The sequence below is a fragment of the Urocampus carinirostris genome, chromosome 1 (genome assembly GCF_059441175.1).
Source record: "Urocampus carinirostris isolate Australia breed hairy pipefish chromosome 1, RoL_Ucar_1.0, whole genome shotgun sequence".
In the NCBI taxonomy this organism is placed as follows: Eukaryota; Metazoa; Chordata; class Actinopteri; order Syngnathiformes; family Syngnathidae; genus Urocampus; species Urocampus carinirostris.
The window spans coordinates 44,894,459-44,912,852 of record NC_142349.1 but is presented as its reverse complement, the minus strand read 5'-3'; the positions used below and the strand labels follow the sequence as shown (position 1 = coordinate 44,912,852).

At 39.3% G+C, this 18,394-nt stretch overlaps 1 protein-coding gene across 1 annotated transcript; it reads right to left on the bottom strand.

Moving 5' to 3' along the window:
* Nucleotides 1-1,450: 1,450 nt before the first annotated feature.
* On the bottom strand, nt 1,451-18,376 carry LOC148374821 (properdin-like). Its single transcript, XM_088341194.1, has 12 exons — nt 18,215-18,376; nt 16,556-16,694; nt 16,318-16,481; nt 15,122-15,286; nt 12,164-12,364; nt 9,776-9,943; nt 7,827-7,955; nt 6,329-6,391; nt 6,088-6,261; nt 3,091-3,288; nt 2,896-3,007; nt 1,451-1,655 (listed from the first exon to the last, which is right to left on the bottom strand). The coding sequence occupies exons 1-12, from the start codon at nt 18,279-18,281 to the stop codon at nt 1,481-1,483; spliced, it is 1,755 nt and encodes a 584-aa protein (XP_088197320.1). The 5' UTR covers nt 18,282-18,376; the 3' UTR covers nt 1,451-1,480.
* Nucleotides 18,377-18,394: the final 18 nt, after the last annotated feature.

The following is an 18,394-nucleotide window of genomic DNA, read 5'->3' as shown; positions in this document are numbered from 1 at the left end:
TATCACCTCGCGGGGTCTCAATGAATCTAAGAAAGGTGAGGAATCAGTCCAGAACTACACGACAGGAGTTGGTCAATGACCTGAAAAGAGCTGGGACTACCGTTTCCGGGGTTACTGCAAGTTATATTCTAAGACGTCATGATTTGAAATCATGCATGGAACGAAAGGTTCCCCTGCTTAAACCAGCACATGTCAAGGCCCTTCTTAAGTTTGCATATGACCATTTGGATGATAAAGATGAGTCATGGGAGAAAGTATTGTGGTCAGACGAGACTAAAATAAAACTTTTTGGTCATAATTCCACTAGGCGTGTTTGGAAAAAGAAGAATGAAGAGTACATTCCATAGAACACCATCCCTACTGTTTGCAAGTCATCGTGCTTCGGGGGTGTTTTTGTGCATATGGGACAGGACAAGTGCACTGCATTAAAGAGCGGATGACTGGGGCAGTGTATTGTGAGGTTTTGGGGAACAACCTCCTTCCTTCTGTCAGTCAGAGCATTGAAGATGGGTCGTGGCTAGGTCTTCCAATAAGAAAACGACCCGAACCACACAGCCAGGAAAAACAAGGAGTGGCTCCGTAAGAAGCATATCAAGGTACTGGCATGGCCCAGCCAGTCGCCAGAGCTGAACCCAAAAGAAAATCTTTGGAGGGTGCTTAAACTCCATGTATCTCAGCGACAGCCCAGAAACCTGACTGATCTACAGAGTATCTGTGTGTAGAAGTGGGCCAAGACCCATTCTGCAGCGTGTGCAGACCTGGTGAAAGACTACAGGAAACGTTTGACCTCTGCAATGGCATACTGTAACAAATATCATTATATTTATTTTCCCAGGTGTTCAAATACCCTTTTGCAGCTATATTACACAAATAAATTGTTAAAAAAAATCACGCATTATGATTTTGGGATTTTTCTTTTTAGTTTATCACTCTCACAGTGGACATAAACCTAAAATGAAAATTTCAGACCTGTCCATGATTTTTAAGTGGGAGAAATACCAAAATAGCAGGGTGTTCAAAAAACATTTTTCTTCATTGTAAGTATTTAAGGCCAACAGTCAAATTATTGAATTTAGAATATGAATGTTTACAATATTGAAAAGGTAACCAAAATATGAGTAACAGATGCCACATTGGATGCTTAAAACCCAAAACAAAATCGAGAAAAAAATCCAGTTGTGCCATTTTCATGAGGTTAACATGTTGTACTTTTAGTCTTTTTTTTAGTGCAAACTGTTTCAAAATACCTTGCCTTTCAAATGTCACACAACAAACAGAAATGAAATAAAAGTGAAGATGTCGTCACTCTCCCCAAAAAGAATAAGGACTCTTTGCATTCAGTTGAGCATTGTTCACACATCATGGGGAGAATGTTCAACTTATTAACGGACGCCTCAAACGGCGAAACCCCACCTTTAATTGGTCAGACACACCAAATCCTCGCGGCAAGTCATAACCACAAAAAAGACGTGGCACCATTTTATTGAGCGCACGCACAAACATCGTCGTCTTCATCATCCTTCTGTGGGCCACAGGCAGGCACGTTGATACAGGATTCAACTTCAAGTGTGGCAAAACCTGGCGGCCCATCACCGCAATCCGACAACGGTGTCCCAACAAAGGAGGCAGGCTTGTCCATATGACCAATGACAGGACTGACACCGCAATGCCAAAGCACGATGTTTTAGATGTGGGCACAGATTCCAAAATTGCAACGCACAAACATACACAAAAAGTCAGTTAGACGAACAAATCATTTGAATGAACCAAAGACTTTTGTGCTCATGTTAGAGCTGGGGTCTCCAACCTTTTTCAAGCTGAGAGTTACTATTTGTTACTAATGAGCGCAAAGGGCACCCACTTTGATATGAATTTTGAACATAGCGACTTAGCTAGATGGCTTGCTAAATAGCTAAAACAAGTAGCTTGATAGTTAGCTAGAAGGGTAAACAGGTAAAAAACTAATATGGACCAATGTAGCTAGCTAAGAGAGTAAAAAGATGGATAGAAAGCTAAAAACAAAGCTAGATAGCTAGCTACAAAGAAGGCTGTTAAGATTTGTCAACTTAATAGCGCTCTTACTCATGATATTGCGGTAAGACGTTTTCCATTGTGTGACGTAATTACGCACTCACCATATTTCGTTTTGCTAATTTTCGATTGCCATGTTGTATTGAATGGAGCCGTGTTCTTGTTTGCTTGCTGTTGAGGAATAAATATGCTAAAAGGCTGAACCACAATTTCCTGCTTATCTTCTCACACATGGAGGAAACTGCACCATCTGACATATCCTTAACAAAGCCAAATAATTAGCCTGATTAATAGCAAAAAGGTAAAATGCCAACTAGATAGCATGCAAAAAATGTAAAAACTAGCTAGATAGCCCGCTAAATAGCTAATAAGGTGGGAAGAGATTTAATTACAAAGCTAAAAAGTTACCCAGATAGATAGCTAAAAAAACTGCTATTTTCTTCCTCATTCACTTTAAAAAAAAACATAATTTTTAGTCTGTTGTATTTTCTGTTGAACAAAAAAATAAAGATGAATACAGAAATGTGTTTTATACACAAATAGATTCTCATTCTACTCTTAATTAATTTCTTAAAACTAATTATCTATACTTAAACAGATTCATTTTAATTAAAAACTGGGAGGTATTTATTTGAATTTCCAAAATAACAACTAGTCATATTATTACTTGTTATTACCAGGTTGCTTATTAAAAAATTAAACGTTGAATAGACTCAGTCAACCAACAAAAAAAGCATTTTACTAGAAAAATAACAATGACCCAGCACCCGTGAGCTATTTTTAGAACAGCGGGCACCTCAACTGTCTTTAGAGGGCACCAGGTTGGAGACCCCTGTGTTAGAGGCTGAGATGACCTTTTCTTACCGATAGTTACCGTAGTCAGGTGAACACTTCCTCTCTCGGATGCGACGAGGCGTTTGGCTACACGTCGGCCGACATAGAGACCATTGCTCCCAGCTCTCCCAGTTGCCCTTCACTGATAAGCAATCACAAACACAAAAATCATCAGAGCCCTTTAGCCCTTTTGTGAAATGTTTGCATTCTTGCGTGCGTGCCTACTGTAGCAGTTGCTGACGTCGTAGCAACCCCTGTAATCGGTGAGTCTGTGGTCAGGGCAGATGGCGCCGCCATGCGCTTGATGCAAACATATGCGATCTCGGCTTTGATTCCCACCAATCGTCTTGCAGCGGATGTCGCGGTCCCGAAATGGATGTTTGCATGTTTGCCACGGCGACCAGTTGGACCACACGCCGTTCACTGCATTCACGCAAAGGCTTGATTCATTTTAGGACATGTTGAAACCATGAGAGAACATTCATGTGAAATTGAAATTTGCAGATAAGAGCAGCAAAAAACACGAAATCCGTTTGGTGTAAGCACAAAAAGTGTTGAGACTAACGCGTCCCTGGAACTACCTACATCGGTATCGAGGACTGTAACGCGTTATTACGAAATTCCATTACTCAATTGGTCGTTACTACATGGAGCGTGACTTGGATATCAGATTCAGGTATGGAATTTTTGTTTTCTAAATGATGAATAATTCTGCATGACTCATATCTTGACGTACAACCGTTGATCTGTGAGCACTCATCGGTTGGCATGGTTATATCAGTATCTACCTGTAGAAGGACATCTGGATACAGTTATGGTGGAGCCAACTCAAGCACAGAGTAAAGCACGCATAATTTCTCCTCATGGAGACATTCTCCCTTCTGAATATACCCACATTTAGGTCAAATTTGCATGTAAGGAGGAGGGTGTGGCTTATACAGAGCAACACACCAAAAGGAAATCAATGGGGGAAACTTCAGCACTAACTTTCCGATAAAAAATTGCGGAAAATTGTTTTTTCTATTTGAGAAAATATTTTTACACCATTCCATGCCTGGAAAAAAAATCTTACAGTGGTTTGAAGCTCAGAAACAACATGGATATAGAGTGTCTCGGCCAGGGTTTGGTAGGGTTACTTTAACTGGATTACTTTCAATTACTTTTGGATTACTCCAATACCAAATATGCTAATAAAAGACAAAAGAAACTAAATATGAATAAAATTACTAAAGGCTTGGGGAGTAACGGAATACATGGAACGGCAAAAATGATGTTGGCAAGCTGTTTGGATTTATTTTCATTTTGTTTCTGTCACATTTTATGTTAGTTTTGCTGTAGATCAAAGAGATCAAAGCCAGGAGAGAAAGCTTACCACGTGTTGTGAGTCAATTTTATTCATATTTAGTTTCTTTTGTCTTTTATTAGCATATTTGGTATTGGAGTAATCCAAAAGTAATTGAAAGTAATCAAGTTAAAGTAACACTACCCAACCCTGGTTTTGGCCAAATGTTTGTTTGCAAGCTCTAAAGATTGTACAAGCCAAGAAATATGAAAGGTTTGCGACCTTCACAGGTCAGTGTACACGTTTTTTCCTTTTTTTCATGTGGCTAGTTTAAAGCAACTTAATGGGATTGACATCTATGCGAGTACATTCGTTCATTTTTAACTAGATAGTTACTTTTGGAGTAATGAGCTACTTTTTGGTGTCAGTAATCTGGGAGGGTAACCGAGTTACATTTCAAATGGGCAGCAGTAGCTCAGGAGGTAGTTTGTCTTGAAACAGGGAGGTCGCAGGTTTCGATTCCCAGCTCCTCCAAGTTAAATGTGTCCTTCGGCAAGACCCTGGACCCCTAATGCCCCCATAAGCAGGTAGGTACCTTGCATGGCTGACCCCTTGATGGGTGTGTCATGGGGTCTTTGAATGGGTAAGTGTGAAGCACAGTGTAAAGCGCTTTGGGAGGTTTTCAGTGACTGGAAAAATGCTATATACATTAGAGAAAATAAGTATTTGAACACCCTGGTATTTTGCTATTCCTCCCAGTGAGAAATCATGGAGGGGTCTGAAATTTTCTTCGTAGGTGCATGTCCACTGTGAAAGAGATAAACTAAAAAGAAAAATCCAGAAATCACACTGCAGGTTTTTTAAACAATTTTTTTGTGTGATATAGCTGCAAATAAGTATTTGAACACTGGGAAACCATAATAATTGGTACAGTAACCTTTGTTTGGTATTACAGGTCAAAAGTCTGTATCATTCAAAATTGTCATATGCATGCTTAAGACGCGCCTTGACATGTGCTGGTTTAAGCAGGGGAACCTTTCGTGCCATTCATGATTTCAAATCATGACGTCTTAAGTAACCTTGGAAACGGTGTTCCTAGCTCTTTTCAGGTCATTGACCAACGTCCTGTGGTGTAGTTCCGGGCTGATTCCTCATCTTTCTTAGAATCATTGAAACCCCACGAGGTGATATCTTGCATGGGACTCCACTCCGATTGAGATTGACTATCATGTATAGCTTCTACCATTTTCTAATGATTACGCTAACAGTGGACCTTTTTTCACCAAGCTGCTTGGCAATTGGTCTGTAGCCCTTTCCAGCCTTGTGGAGGTGTACAATTTTTTTCTCCAGTGTCTTTGGAGTGCTCTTTGTTCTTTGCCATGTTAAAAGTCAAAGTCTTACTGTTTGTATGGGTTGGGCAGGTGTCTTTATGCAGCTAACGGCCTCAAACAGGTGCATCTGATTTAGGATGATACATGGAGTGCAGGTGGACTTCTAAAGGGAAGACTAACAGGTCTTTCAGGGTCACAATTCTAGATGATACACAGGTGTTCAAAGACTTATCTGCAGCTGTATCACACAAATAAATTATTAATAATCATGCATAGTGATTTGGGGATTTCTCTTTTTAGTTTATCTCTCTCAAAGTGGACATGCACCTACGATGAAAGTTTCAGAACCCTCCATGATTTCTAAGTGGGAGAAATAGCAAAATAGCTGGATGTTCAAATACTTATTTCCTTCACTGTAAATCCAGACCATTTACATTTAACTAGAAACTGTAAAACAGTAACTAATTCCTTTTTTTCCAGAAATGTGCCCAAACAGTGAACAATAATTGAATAAAAGCACTGCCATTGATGTTAACAGGCTAAGAGGTTTTGCAATAAGAGCAAGTTCGACCACTATTTCAAAGTAAAAATGTTCTGCCGAAGATGCACCTGGACAGTGGATGCCGGTATTGCAAACGCGAGTCCGTTGAGGGTCACCAAGGCATCGCTGACCCCCGTGCTTGGGGGCCGGGCTGTCACAGCTTCTGCGGGACACCTGAAGTCCGATCCCGCACGTTACGGGACATGTTGAGAAGGCTGACCAGAGCCCCCAAGCGCCATCCACTGCCAAAAAACAGCCAAATGTCAACTTGGTGGGCATGGTCCACTCGCTTCTATGGAGTGATCATACCGGCACAATGAGGAAGATTGACACAGGCCTGTGTGGAGCTGCTGTTGCCAGGGCATTTTTCGCCTGTAAAGAACAAACAAACTGAAAAGATCATCGCGATCGTGAATCTAAATTTGCAACCAAAATGTACGTACACTTAAACTTGGAGTCATCGTGCCCTAAATTAAGGGTTTCAATTGATCAGGATTTGTAAACCTTTTTAATGGTCGAACCCGAGCACTTTTAAGGACTTCTGATGCTAAGTTTCGAATTCCCTTGTGTGACAGTAAAAGAGGATATTTGGTGTGAATCATGCATCTTACAGGTCCACAAATATACATGCGATCTACCTATTCGATTTTTAATCTTGCGTGGGCATTTATCAGGACAAATGATTCTTAGATCTGGAAAAAAATCGTGAATGTTTCTTTTTGAGACTAATTTCTCCCCATGTAGGTTTTGGATAAACATGATGTTCTATTGAACATTATAATGAAATCTGCAGGAATGTCACTTTTGTGACTTACTGTAGGTAAGGAATTCCAAACGGTTCAGATACTTTTTCATTCCACTGTGTGAAGTCATCTGCCTGCTTGACGAAATGTGACATGCTTCCTACTTATAATTAATCACGAGCAAATGGGATGGAAAAAAGGTGCACATTAATGTTTGTATTAAAAAAAACACTTCAAAGCCCATTTTTTGAATTTCTGCTGTACCATTAAAAGAAGAAATCTGGTGTGTATCATGTATTTTCCAGACCTGCAATTCACATATGTGATTTTCATCTTGCGTGAGCATTAATCAAGACATATGATTTTTAGATCTTGAGTAAATTGTGAATATATTTATGGACCCGAACCGTACGTGTTTAATATTTTTGAGACACACTCTCCCCATATAGGCTTCTGTTTCTGGTAAAATGACGGTAATATGTAGCTTAAGTTTTCAGTTGCACACATTTCTTACTATTACAATTTACCACTGGGGAAATCTACCTTAATTTTTTGCATGGCCCATAATAATTGTCCACAATCGATGAATAATCATTGCCCTAATACAAATTTAATAGTGCTCTGTTTAGGTGTAACACGCAGCTGGACGGGGCTATGACGCTTGATCGGACAATGCCATATAAACTAACAACAAATGCCGTTAATCACGAGGAAAAAGTAAATGCAATGGCAAAATAAAGCAACCAGAAAGCAGTGCCAACGCAATTTTTAAGGGAGACTTGTTGAAAAATGTGCCGACAATTTCATGCATTTAAAAGCACTTCACCCCAAATGCGAGCACTTTTCAATTTTTGAGAACACAACGTAAAATTCCGAGCATTTTCAATGATTTCAAGCACCTGTATGAACCCTGAGAAACATATTATAATCAGGGGACTAGTAAGAAAATACATTCTCTAAAAATATTACAGGGATGGGTTCAATACGGCATTCCTTCTACTATTCTTTCGGAATCACCAAATAGTTGCTTGTGTGTGTGTGTGTTGCTTGCTGGTAGCATTTACCTTTAGGATAAATTGAAGGTGAGGGGCTGGTGCAATGACGCGTTCGAGTCCTGACAGGAACCGCTTCTTCAGGAATGCAGGAAGATGAGCACTCGCTCCAATGGGACCAACCAGACCAAAAACCATCAGCTGTCAATCACATCCATGTTAGCAGGTGTGCGCATAATGGTGCATGCTCATATAGTCACAGCCATTTGAAAAAATACCATCCTAGAAAATGAGTTTGTGTTTGTTGACAGTAATCCCTTGTTTTTGGGAGGGGTTGTGTTTCAAACAGCAAAAGTCAAAACCCGCAAAGTAGAAACCTTTATCGATTTATTTATGAAATACTCTATTACCAATTGAAAACAGAGATCAGACGCAATTTAGGCTTAAGAATTTGTCAGAAAAAGAAGTGTACTTTATAAATGTTTTATTTGTTGTTTTTTTTTACAAATTACTGTCCTGTCAAATTATCATTTGAAAATTTTGGTGGGGATTTCATTTCACTATGTTTCTATTCGACATGATACATGTTCGCCACTATGGTGACGTTATAGAAAAAACCCATTTACATTCCTTTAAAGCAGGCCGCTCCAATGTGGTGCCCGCAGCCACTAAAATGCCCCATAAGGACAGCCGAGCTGCCCGTGGCCTTTGGAAATAGCTCATCAGTGCTGAGTCATTGTGATCTTCACGTAAATTTTTTTTTTTTGTGGTTGATTGAGTCTATTTAACCCTACTTCCAATATTTAGCCAGGTAATAACCTAGCAATAACATAGTAATAACAAAATAGTTTGTTATTTTAAAAATGCTAACATAACTGGATGCCCTTTGCGCTAATTAGTAACAAAAGTAGCTCTCAGCTTGAGAAAGGTTAGAGACCTCTGGTTTAAAGCAAAGTTCAACAACCCAAAATGTGCCATATTGGACACAAAAACAAAGGTCTGGAAGCCACATCAAATTAATACCCTTAATAAGTCTTATAAGGACAGGAACACATATTGTGTCTACTTTTTTCAATTTGAAAACATTAAGAATGTGTCATATTTGTGTTGCCATTTAAACTATAGTTTCAATCGCCAAACATTTTTGAAAAAGGACCAGGGAGCCACTATGGAGCGCCAAAGAGTCGCATGCGGCTTCAGACTAAGTTAAGCGGGTTGAGATGTCCAATTTTGTTTTTTGCCTCGGTGCTTTTGTGGGTCCAAAGTATTTTAATGACATGATGGCTTTTAAGACACTTGAAATCGAAAAATGTTTGCGCATATGAAATCTAGGTTTGTCAAGCTGTTTTACATACGTGTACAATAGCAACGTCATAAATGTACAGGCAAACACAGGCAGACGACTGTTTAGCCAATCAGAATGGAGAACACAATGCATGATGAAAATCCGCAAAATAGTGAAACAGCAATAAGTAAACCACGATTCAACAAGGGATTACTGTATTTTAAAGGGACATTGTGTAATTTATAGCGCCTCCTAGGGGTAACAAAAATAAATATTATTGTTTTGAATAATAAGCAAAAATACATACATGTATTTTTTTAAATACCCGTAGGTTGAGAAATTTACATTTATTTTACATGATATGAGGCTCTCCTAGAGGGAGCTGACATGATTGTCATCATGCTGCTACGGTTACCTCCAAAAACCTTCCGAAATGCTGTACAAAAATATGAAAAGAAAAATGGTGCACTTGGGTCACTTTCAGTTTCCGTAGAAAGTATTCTTCCTTGTGCTTTGTAGCACTTGTTATTGTTTGCACTACACGATACGGTGACATTTAGTGGTCAAACATCTACACGGTGTCCCATTAAGTTATTTAAAGATTAATCATTTTCTAAATCTGGCAATCATAAATTTATTGTTGCAGTCATGTAAGGGAGAATGATAGTGTTTTTTTATGCTACCGGAAAAAAAACCAATAAGTACTTCTTTCATATGACAGGGATAATATGCTTACCTGCACATTTGATGTGACACGTGCTGGCAAGTGTGTTTGATCCCACACAGTATCGTCCGCCATATTTGGGCATGGGTTGATCACACAGCCTAACAGATAATTGAAGCCCCTCCCCACACGCGGCTGTGCAGGGGCTCGGCGTCGACCAGTCGCCCCAGTTGCCATCCACTAAAAATCACATCACAAAGAGCGATCTTCAAGGTAATCCCAAATTCATAAACATGTAAGGAATATAGAACATGTTTTTATTGCATAATAATGCTATGTATACCGATGTATATATATATATATATATATATATATATATATATATATCCCCTGCCCACTGCCCGGAGATGGCTGGGATGGGCTCCAGTCCCCCCGCGACCCTAATGAGGATAAGCGGTACGGCTGATGAGATGAGATGAGATATATATATATATATATATATACTGGACTGTCTCAGAAAATTAGAATATTGTGATAAAGTTCTTTATTTTCTGTAATGCAATTAAAAAAACAAAAATGTCATACATTCTGGATTCATTACACATCAACTGAACTATTTCAAGCCTTTTATTATTTGAATATTGCTGATTTTGGCTTACAGCTGAAAAAAACTCAAAAATCCTATCTCAAAATATTAGAATACTTCCTCAGACCAAATAAAAAAATAATTTTATAACAGCAAAACTAAATCAAACATTTGAAAATGTCCATTGATGCACTCAGTACTTGGTTGGGAATCCTTTTGCACGGATTACTGCATCAATCCGGCGTGGCATGGAGGCAATCAGCCTGTGGCATTGCTGAGGTGTTATTGATGCCCAGGATGCTTCGATAGCGGCCTTCAGCTCATTTGCATTTGTAGGTCTGGTGTCTTTCATCTTCTTCTTAACTATACCCCACAAATTCTCGATGGGGTTCAGGTCAGGGGAATTAGCAGGCCAATCAAGGACAGTGATGCCATGGTCAGTGCACCAGTTACTGGTGGTTTTGGCACTGTGGGCAGGTGCCAGATCATGCTGGAAAATGAAATCCTCTTCTCCATAGAGCTTTTCAGCAGATGGAAGCATGTAGTGCTCTAAAATCTCTTGGTACACAGTTGTATTTACTCTGGACTTGATGAAACACAGTGGACCAACACCAGCAGCTGACATGGCTCCCCAAACCATTGCTGACTGTGGGAACTTCACACTGGATTTCAAGCAACTTGGATTTTGCTCCTCTCCAGCCTTTCTCCAGACTCTGGCGCCTTGACTTCCAAATGAAATGCAAAACTTGCTTTTGTCTGAAAAGAGGACTTTGGACCACTCTGCAACTGTCCAGTGCTTCTTCTCCATAGCCCAAGTCAGACGCTTCTTCCGTTGTCTTGAGTTCAGAAGTGGCTTGACCATGGGAATACGGCTATTGTAGCCCATTTCCCGGACACGTCTGTGAACTGTGGCTTTTGATACCTGGACTCCAGCTTCAGCCCACTGTCTTTGAAGCTCCCCCAAATTCTGGAAGCGGCTCTTCTTCACAATTTTGTTAAGGCTGCGGTCATCTCTCTTGGTTGTGCAGCGTTTCCGGCCACATTTTTCCCTTCGGACAGACTTTTTGTGGATATGCTTTGAAACTGCACTCTGTGAACAGCCTGCTCGTTGAGAAATTTCTTTTTGTGTCTTACCCTCCCGATGGAGGGTATCAATGATGGTCCTCTGGACAGCAGACAGATCAGCAGTCTTCCCCATACTTGTGATTTAGTTTACTGAACCAAGCTGAGTGTTTTTAAGGCTCAGGAAACCTCGCACGGTGTTTCGAGTTAATTAGATGATTCAGGTGATTAGTTGAATAGCCTACTTGTATACTTTTTCATGATATTCTAATATTTTGAGATAGGATTTTTGAGTTTTCTTAAGCTGTAAGCCAAATTCAGCAATATTAAAACAATAAAAGGCTTGAAATAGTTCAGTTGATGTGTAATGAATCCAGAATGTATGACATTTTTGTTTTTTTAATTGCATTACAGAAAATAAAGAATTTTATCACAATATTCTAATTTTCTGAGACAGTCCAGTATATATATATATATATATATATATATATATATATATATATATATATATATATGTTATTAGCCTTTGTCTTAAACTTGTCATCCCTTTTTCCTTTGAAGTGTTTTTTTTCCTTTAGTGATGTTATGTTTGTTGCGACATTTTGAAAGTGTTGTGTTCTCAAGACCCCTGTGTGTAGAATAATTTTTTTGCATAATTGTCGGGAGGGAAACAACACATTCTGTGCCTAATTGAAAAAAAAGATAATAATTTTTCTTTGGGGATACCTTTACTTTTGAAAGCCAACTCAGAACTTTTTGGCTCCGAAGAAAAACATGATATCGATGCCTGTGAAAACGTGCTGCCGACCTACCTGGACAATATGGGATATCAATGCAGGTCTGTCGCTGGACTTTATCACCTTGGCAATCCTCACCAGGGGGCGTTGTGTTAATGGAGGGGGCAGGATTAGAGCAATCACGATGGCGCTGTGTGAACGGCGGCGCCCTTTCGTTGGCCACGCATGTTGAGGAACACAATGACCAGGAAGACCAAGACGACCATCCGCCATGCACTGCACATTTACACATATGAAGACACAACACTTGCTTCTGCAACATCCATTGCAGCCTGGTCATCCTGAAAGTGGGATTACCTCATCCCCCTTCTCAAGGTTTCTTCATTTTCTTTATGTTGAGGTTTTTGAGTTTTTCCTTGCCCTCATATAGGTTTTAGTTCAGGGGATGGTGTAATAATAGTGGTTTGCAATAATCTGTTGTCTGTGCAGCCCTTTGAGACTATTTGTGATTAAGGGCTATACAAATAAACATGACTTCACTTCACTTGACTAAACACAGGGTTTATCTAGCTTTGAGGATGGCCGATTTCATTATCAACAACATAGAATTTGCCCAAAGCTCGGGTCTCAACCAATCACAGTTCGCCTGTTTTTAGAATCAAGGAGCCTTGATTTGTCTTTACCAGAAGCATAGCATGATGTCATCTTCACTCGACAGCAAGCGTCAAAATGACCTCCCCGATTCGAATAATACATGTTGATTTTGCCATTCAATTAATAGATAGATAGATAGATAGATAGATAGATAGATAGATAGATACTTTGTTCATCCCCGAAGGGAAATTCACATTTCCAGCAGCATCCCCGAGCTGAGAACAATCGAGAACAATCGAAAATAACACGGGAGCTGCTACCACAAACACAATAATAATCAAAGACAATTTTAGACTAGCGGGTAAGTATGAATATTTAGCCTAATTTGGGAATGAAGGGAATAATTTATTTCTATCTAAAGAAAATGGTTAAACATTTTTACAACATTCTTTTTAAACACAGATGTAAACGTTTTTGTATTATTTTTTGCCCTGGTTTTTTATAGCTTGCCACTCATTGCACATTGCTCTCTGCACTATGGTAATTACAGCGTTATTGTTACAGTGTTAATGTTACTGTGTACCTGACTTGTTAACCTGACTGCCCATTTTGCACATCTGGTTAGCTACTCTTCTTGCACTATCGGCACTATGGTAAAATACTATACGTAGCCAATTACAATACAACTTTATTTATATCTGTACATTCAAGGAAACTGTGGGGGTCAGATGCATCGACATTTCGTTCTGTATACACGTGTACTAGAATGACAATAAAGTAGATCTGAATCTGAATCTGCTGATGTCACATTATGCTGTCAAAATAATAACAGTGCCAATCATAACATGTCTAAATATTTAGTCCAATTTATAAAAAAGTTTTACAAAATCATTATAGTGCATGGTGGAATTCCACATTGCACACTCTTTTAAGGAAGCTGTACAGAATTGGGAACTTTTCTACTCGAGGCTGCCACTTCTGCCTTACGTCAAGACCGATGGAAAATTATAACAAAACTGGTACCTTGGAGGGAATTGTATCATAATAAGATGCAACAGGGAGACCAGATTGCCCAACCAAACGTGGTAAGCTGGTAAATTGACAAAATTTGGATAGTTGTAGATCTGTTTGGGCAATAAACAGGACACACACGTCAAGTCAAGTCACATTTATTTGTATAGCCCTTAATCACAAGATGTCTTAAATGACTACACAGGATTACAAATAAACCATCCCCTGCTCTTAAACCAACATGCGGGCAAAGAAAAACTCAAAACCTCATCACGAGGAAAAACAAACCTTGAGAAGGGGCCTCACAAGTGGTAATCCCCACTGAGTTACAAGGGCAGTTAATAAATATCTCCTACCAAAATAATAAGGTACCTGCTATTCTTGTTTTGAAATAGCCTTTTTGGTTATTTTACCTAGTGCTGTTAATGTGTGTACTAAAAGTAATAATGCACTCATTAATGCACTCAAAGCAGACCTCTTCTTACATTCAGCATTTTCCATTGTTGAAAGTTGGTCGTAAATTTCTTTATACAGTGTAGTATGCTATACTAACAAATGCAAATACAAAAAATCGTGGTAACGGGCATGACGCAACTCTCCACTGTTCCCCTCATCCCCCAGTTCCTTAAAACAAAGACAAACAAGCTCAGAGACAGCTTCTTCCCCAGGGCAATAACCACCCTAAATGAGCTCACAAAACTGTGAAAACATATCTTGCGACCTATTTGGGGATTTTTTTGTAGCTGCTAAATGTTATTCCACTTCTTTTCATTGCACTGTTGTTATGATTCACCATTCGTTTTAACTTAAGCCAGTCTCTAAGTACTACGTTGTGAAAATTCCCTTAAATCTTGACAGTCCTTTTTTCTCTTTACAGTCTTGATTCCATGTTTACCCTAGAGTGCCATGTCTAATCTGGTTGCATACAATGTTTTACAACATTGATATCAATGACAATAAAGACAATTCAATTCAATGTGTTCCGCCCCGAACTGCTTTGCTAATAGAAAAAGAAAAGCAGAAAGGTGAAAAGAGTAAGAGAAAGCAAAAGGGCTCTTTGAACTCAGTTATAAATTGTTACCACATCCTTTTAAAGAAAATATTTAAATTGCAACTTTTTTAGGGACAACTGAAACGATGCACCCAACCTTTAAAGGTTATACAACAAAAACAAACGCAAAAGCCTCATGTGCTATACATCAATTAAAGTTTTACAAACTTCCTAAGACAAAAAGCAATCTCTGTTAAAAAATATACCACCGATCAAAATAAGTGGAATAGCCAAGATGTTTAGGGGAGAAACAGGTGCATCATCTGCTGAAAATAAGATAAATGCAAATACATAGGAGACAAGGGGGGAAAAGATGAAAAGTAGGTATTCTGCAAATATTAGTTTTAATGAGGACAAGGACGTCAAAGTTCACAAACCTGGACATGTGTCGGTAGCGTTGCACGGCATCTGCGTCTTGGCATCACCCACGCAGGCCGAGATGCACTCGGACGAGGCAGCGCAAACCCTCTCCCTCTTCTTGACCCCGACCCCTCCACATGTCAAAGAACACGGAGACCACGGAGACCAAGAACTCCACCCATCTGACACAAACAACAATTCATCTTGGAAAGACTCACAATGTAGCGTTTTGTGTGAAACAAGACATTTTATTTAATAGATACACTGTATGGGTGGAAACATAATACACATAAGAAATACCTGTATTTAATGATGTAAGCAATGCTATTCAAATAAGGGATGAATTATAGGGGTTTTTCCCCATACAATTCCCTATAACGATAAACCCTGCCTCAGGAGAATTATTTCCTTCATTATTTAACTGGATACTGCACTTTATAACAGTTTTCATCAGTACAACTGGGTCAAAGATAAAACAAGAGCCATAGTAGTCTTTCCAATTCATAGTGTATGCGAAGTCAAGACCACACAGTAAGTTAAAAGTTTGGTGTCCAAAAAATATAGAGAAAAGGTTCAACTACAGTGTACAGTCACATTGTTAAAACCCCGTTTTGGCTGTACGCCTTTAAGGGATCCTTTATATAGAAGTAGTGTAAAGGGTGAACTCACACGACACACTCCCCTTAAATACATTGGTATCCTCTTGTTTGCAGTATTGTGTGACATTTTTACAAAAAAAATCTGCTCACAACTTGTTTTAACACCATTGATTACGACGAAAATTGCCCATCCCAGCTATCTTCGAGTAGTGGGCACCAGCCAGTTGCAGGGCACACAGAGAAAGACAAATCACTTGCTCACTTATTCACACCCATAGGGACAATTACGACCGGCCAATTAACCTGACATGCATGTTTTTGGAATGCAGGAGGAAACCCACAAAGGCATGGGGAGAACATGCAAACCCTCCACGGAAAGGCCACGGTAGCAGGAATTGAACCCTGGGCTTACAACCCATCCGCTATTCTGCTCATGTCCTTTCATCATAGTGCATCCCTATTTCAAATTATTTATTGGTTCTGTTTTTGCATTACCTTTTGGCTATACAGTGCGTTATGGGCTGTGGGTGGTTAACCTTCGTTGTATCATAGCGTTTCGCTCTTGTGTATTTTAAAACATGGACCACTGTGCATGCGTATGAGTGGGAGTGTACCGTCGCAGCACGTGCCGTCGCATGGTTTGGTCTCCAGTGTATCTTTACTGATCTTGCATTGTGGTTGACCGATTCCAATGCACCTCCTCTTTCTCTGGGTCACACCTTTCCCGCACAGGGTGGTACAGGGTGACCAGGGCGACCATTTGGACCACGCTGGAGGACTGGAACAGGCGTGTTAACATGCTGCTTTAAAAAACTATTCTGAAGGTGTGCATGTGTGTGTGCATGTACTGACCTGCAGGACTGACAGTCTCCATTCTTTGTGATGTAGGCATAGTGAGGGTTGAGACAGCAGTCTTCTTCATCAACATCACCCAGTTGTTCTTCACAAGTGCCTGATGACTGTTCAAAGCGTGCAAAACACTTCACGACCTCTACCCAAGCATGCACATGCACCCAGATTCACAATACACAAACAAGCATGTTAGTCATAATTCTGGTAAAGTGTGTATTAGTGTACTTTCCAGGATTTCAACACACATAGAAGTCAAACACTGAGAACTGTGGGGGTTTTTTTTGTGGGAAGGGGCATCGGTCAGAATTCAGAATCGGAATACTGGCAACTTGGTTAATCATTATAATCCACGAGCAAAGCGAGGTGATACTGTTTTTATTTGGTATAATTTTATGCGTCCGTCCAAACAAAAAAAAAAGAAAAGGGAGAATGAGTTTGGATATTAGGTAGGTTACCCTAGATTAGAAAAATGCGACAAAAAACAAGCCGACTCAGCACTTTGTGGGTTGTTGAATCAGCATTTTTACCCAGAAAGAAATTTGAATTTCCTATGCCAGAACGACATTAATTATCAAAACCATTTCAGGACCTTAGCCTTCATCTAGACTCAGTTGAACTCTGAGTTTTACATTTTCATGGGCCAATGACCCCGCCAAAAAGGGAAATGTCACCCAAAAATGGTTTTGTGACTCAACGCGGATGACATGTAAATGGTGCACAACCACTCTAGTTCATTCATTTTCCAAACGTATGTTCACAAAATTGTCACAAGGGTGCTGGAGCCCATCCCATGACTTCAAGCAGTGGGTAAGGGAGACCCGGGAGTGGTTGCCAGAAAATCGCAGGGGACACATACAAAGACAACCATTGTCACACTCATTAAGGGAGATCTGGAGCCCCCAATCATAACCCAAGAGAGGTTGCGTTTACTATTGCATTGTTTAATACAGGTTTTGTCATTTGGCTTTCCTTGTCCATATGTTTTTTTTCAATTAAATTAATTCATTGGGATGGTATCTTATCAGAAAATCTAGCGACTACATGTTTGAGCATAATCACAAATAATGTCAAAGGATAGCTCTGTCCCATTACAAGTTTACAAAAAAATGATTTAGTTAAGTGCAAACACAATTAAAAGTTTGTGAGCAAAGTACAAATTGAAAACAGAATGTTATTAGTTGTCAATGATTGAGAGAACTCTCATGGCAGATTTTAGGACATAGGTGAGTTCAGCCATTGGGTAGTGCGTTGACTTGCTTCAGACCATTTTTTATAATTCTAACAACAAATCAATCAATATGAAGCCAAATTCTTTCAATATGTCTATTTGAGCATTTACTAATGTGCAAATGTGAACTTTATTTTAGATTCATCTTCCACTTTATTTTTCACCCCATTACCGTTTATTCATCCCTTGTACACATTTCTAATTTCTGAACTTACAGGATTTGTATTTTTTTAACTTTCTCTATTTCATTCACCTAAATACAAATATCTGGTTATCGACTTTTTTTGTAGCAGATTGCCTATTTATTTAAGATTTTTTATTTATTATTAAAGCATCATGATGTTTGTTTTCCTTGGGGGCATATTAGAACATTTCTGTACAGAATAAGAAAATCGACCAAAAAAAAAGTTGAAAGTATGTAGAAAACTCACGGGCACGCTTCTTGCAGATTAGGGTGACAAAGAATAAGAGGAAGGCGAGCAGCTCTTTGCTTTTCATGGCGTCTCTGAAATTAAACCCGAAAAATTTGAGGGGCTTCCTATGCCTGTACTTATTTAAGGGCGCTCCCCTGTACTGTTTGCACCCTGTTAAATATTAACCTAACTTTTGAC

Coding starts and splice junctions, on each gene's coding strand:
- LOC148374821 (XM_088341194.1), bottom strand. CDS start 18,281: ATGAAAAGCAAAGAGCTGCTCGCCTTCCTCTTATTCTTTGTCACCCTA. Junction 16,482..16,555: donor GGAGACTGTCAGTCCTGCAG/GTCAGTACATGC, acceptor CGCCTGTTCCAG/TCCTCCAGCGTGGTCCAAAT. Junction 3,289..6,087: donor TACCGGCATCCACTGTCCAG/GTGCATCTTCGG, acceptor GCGTGAATGCAG/TGAACGGCGTGTGGTCCAAC.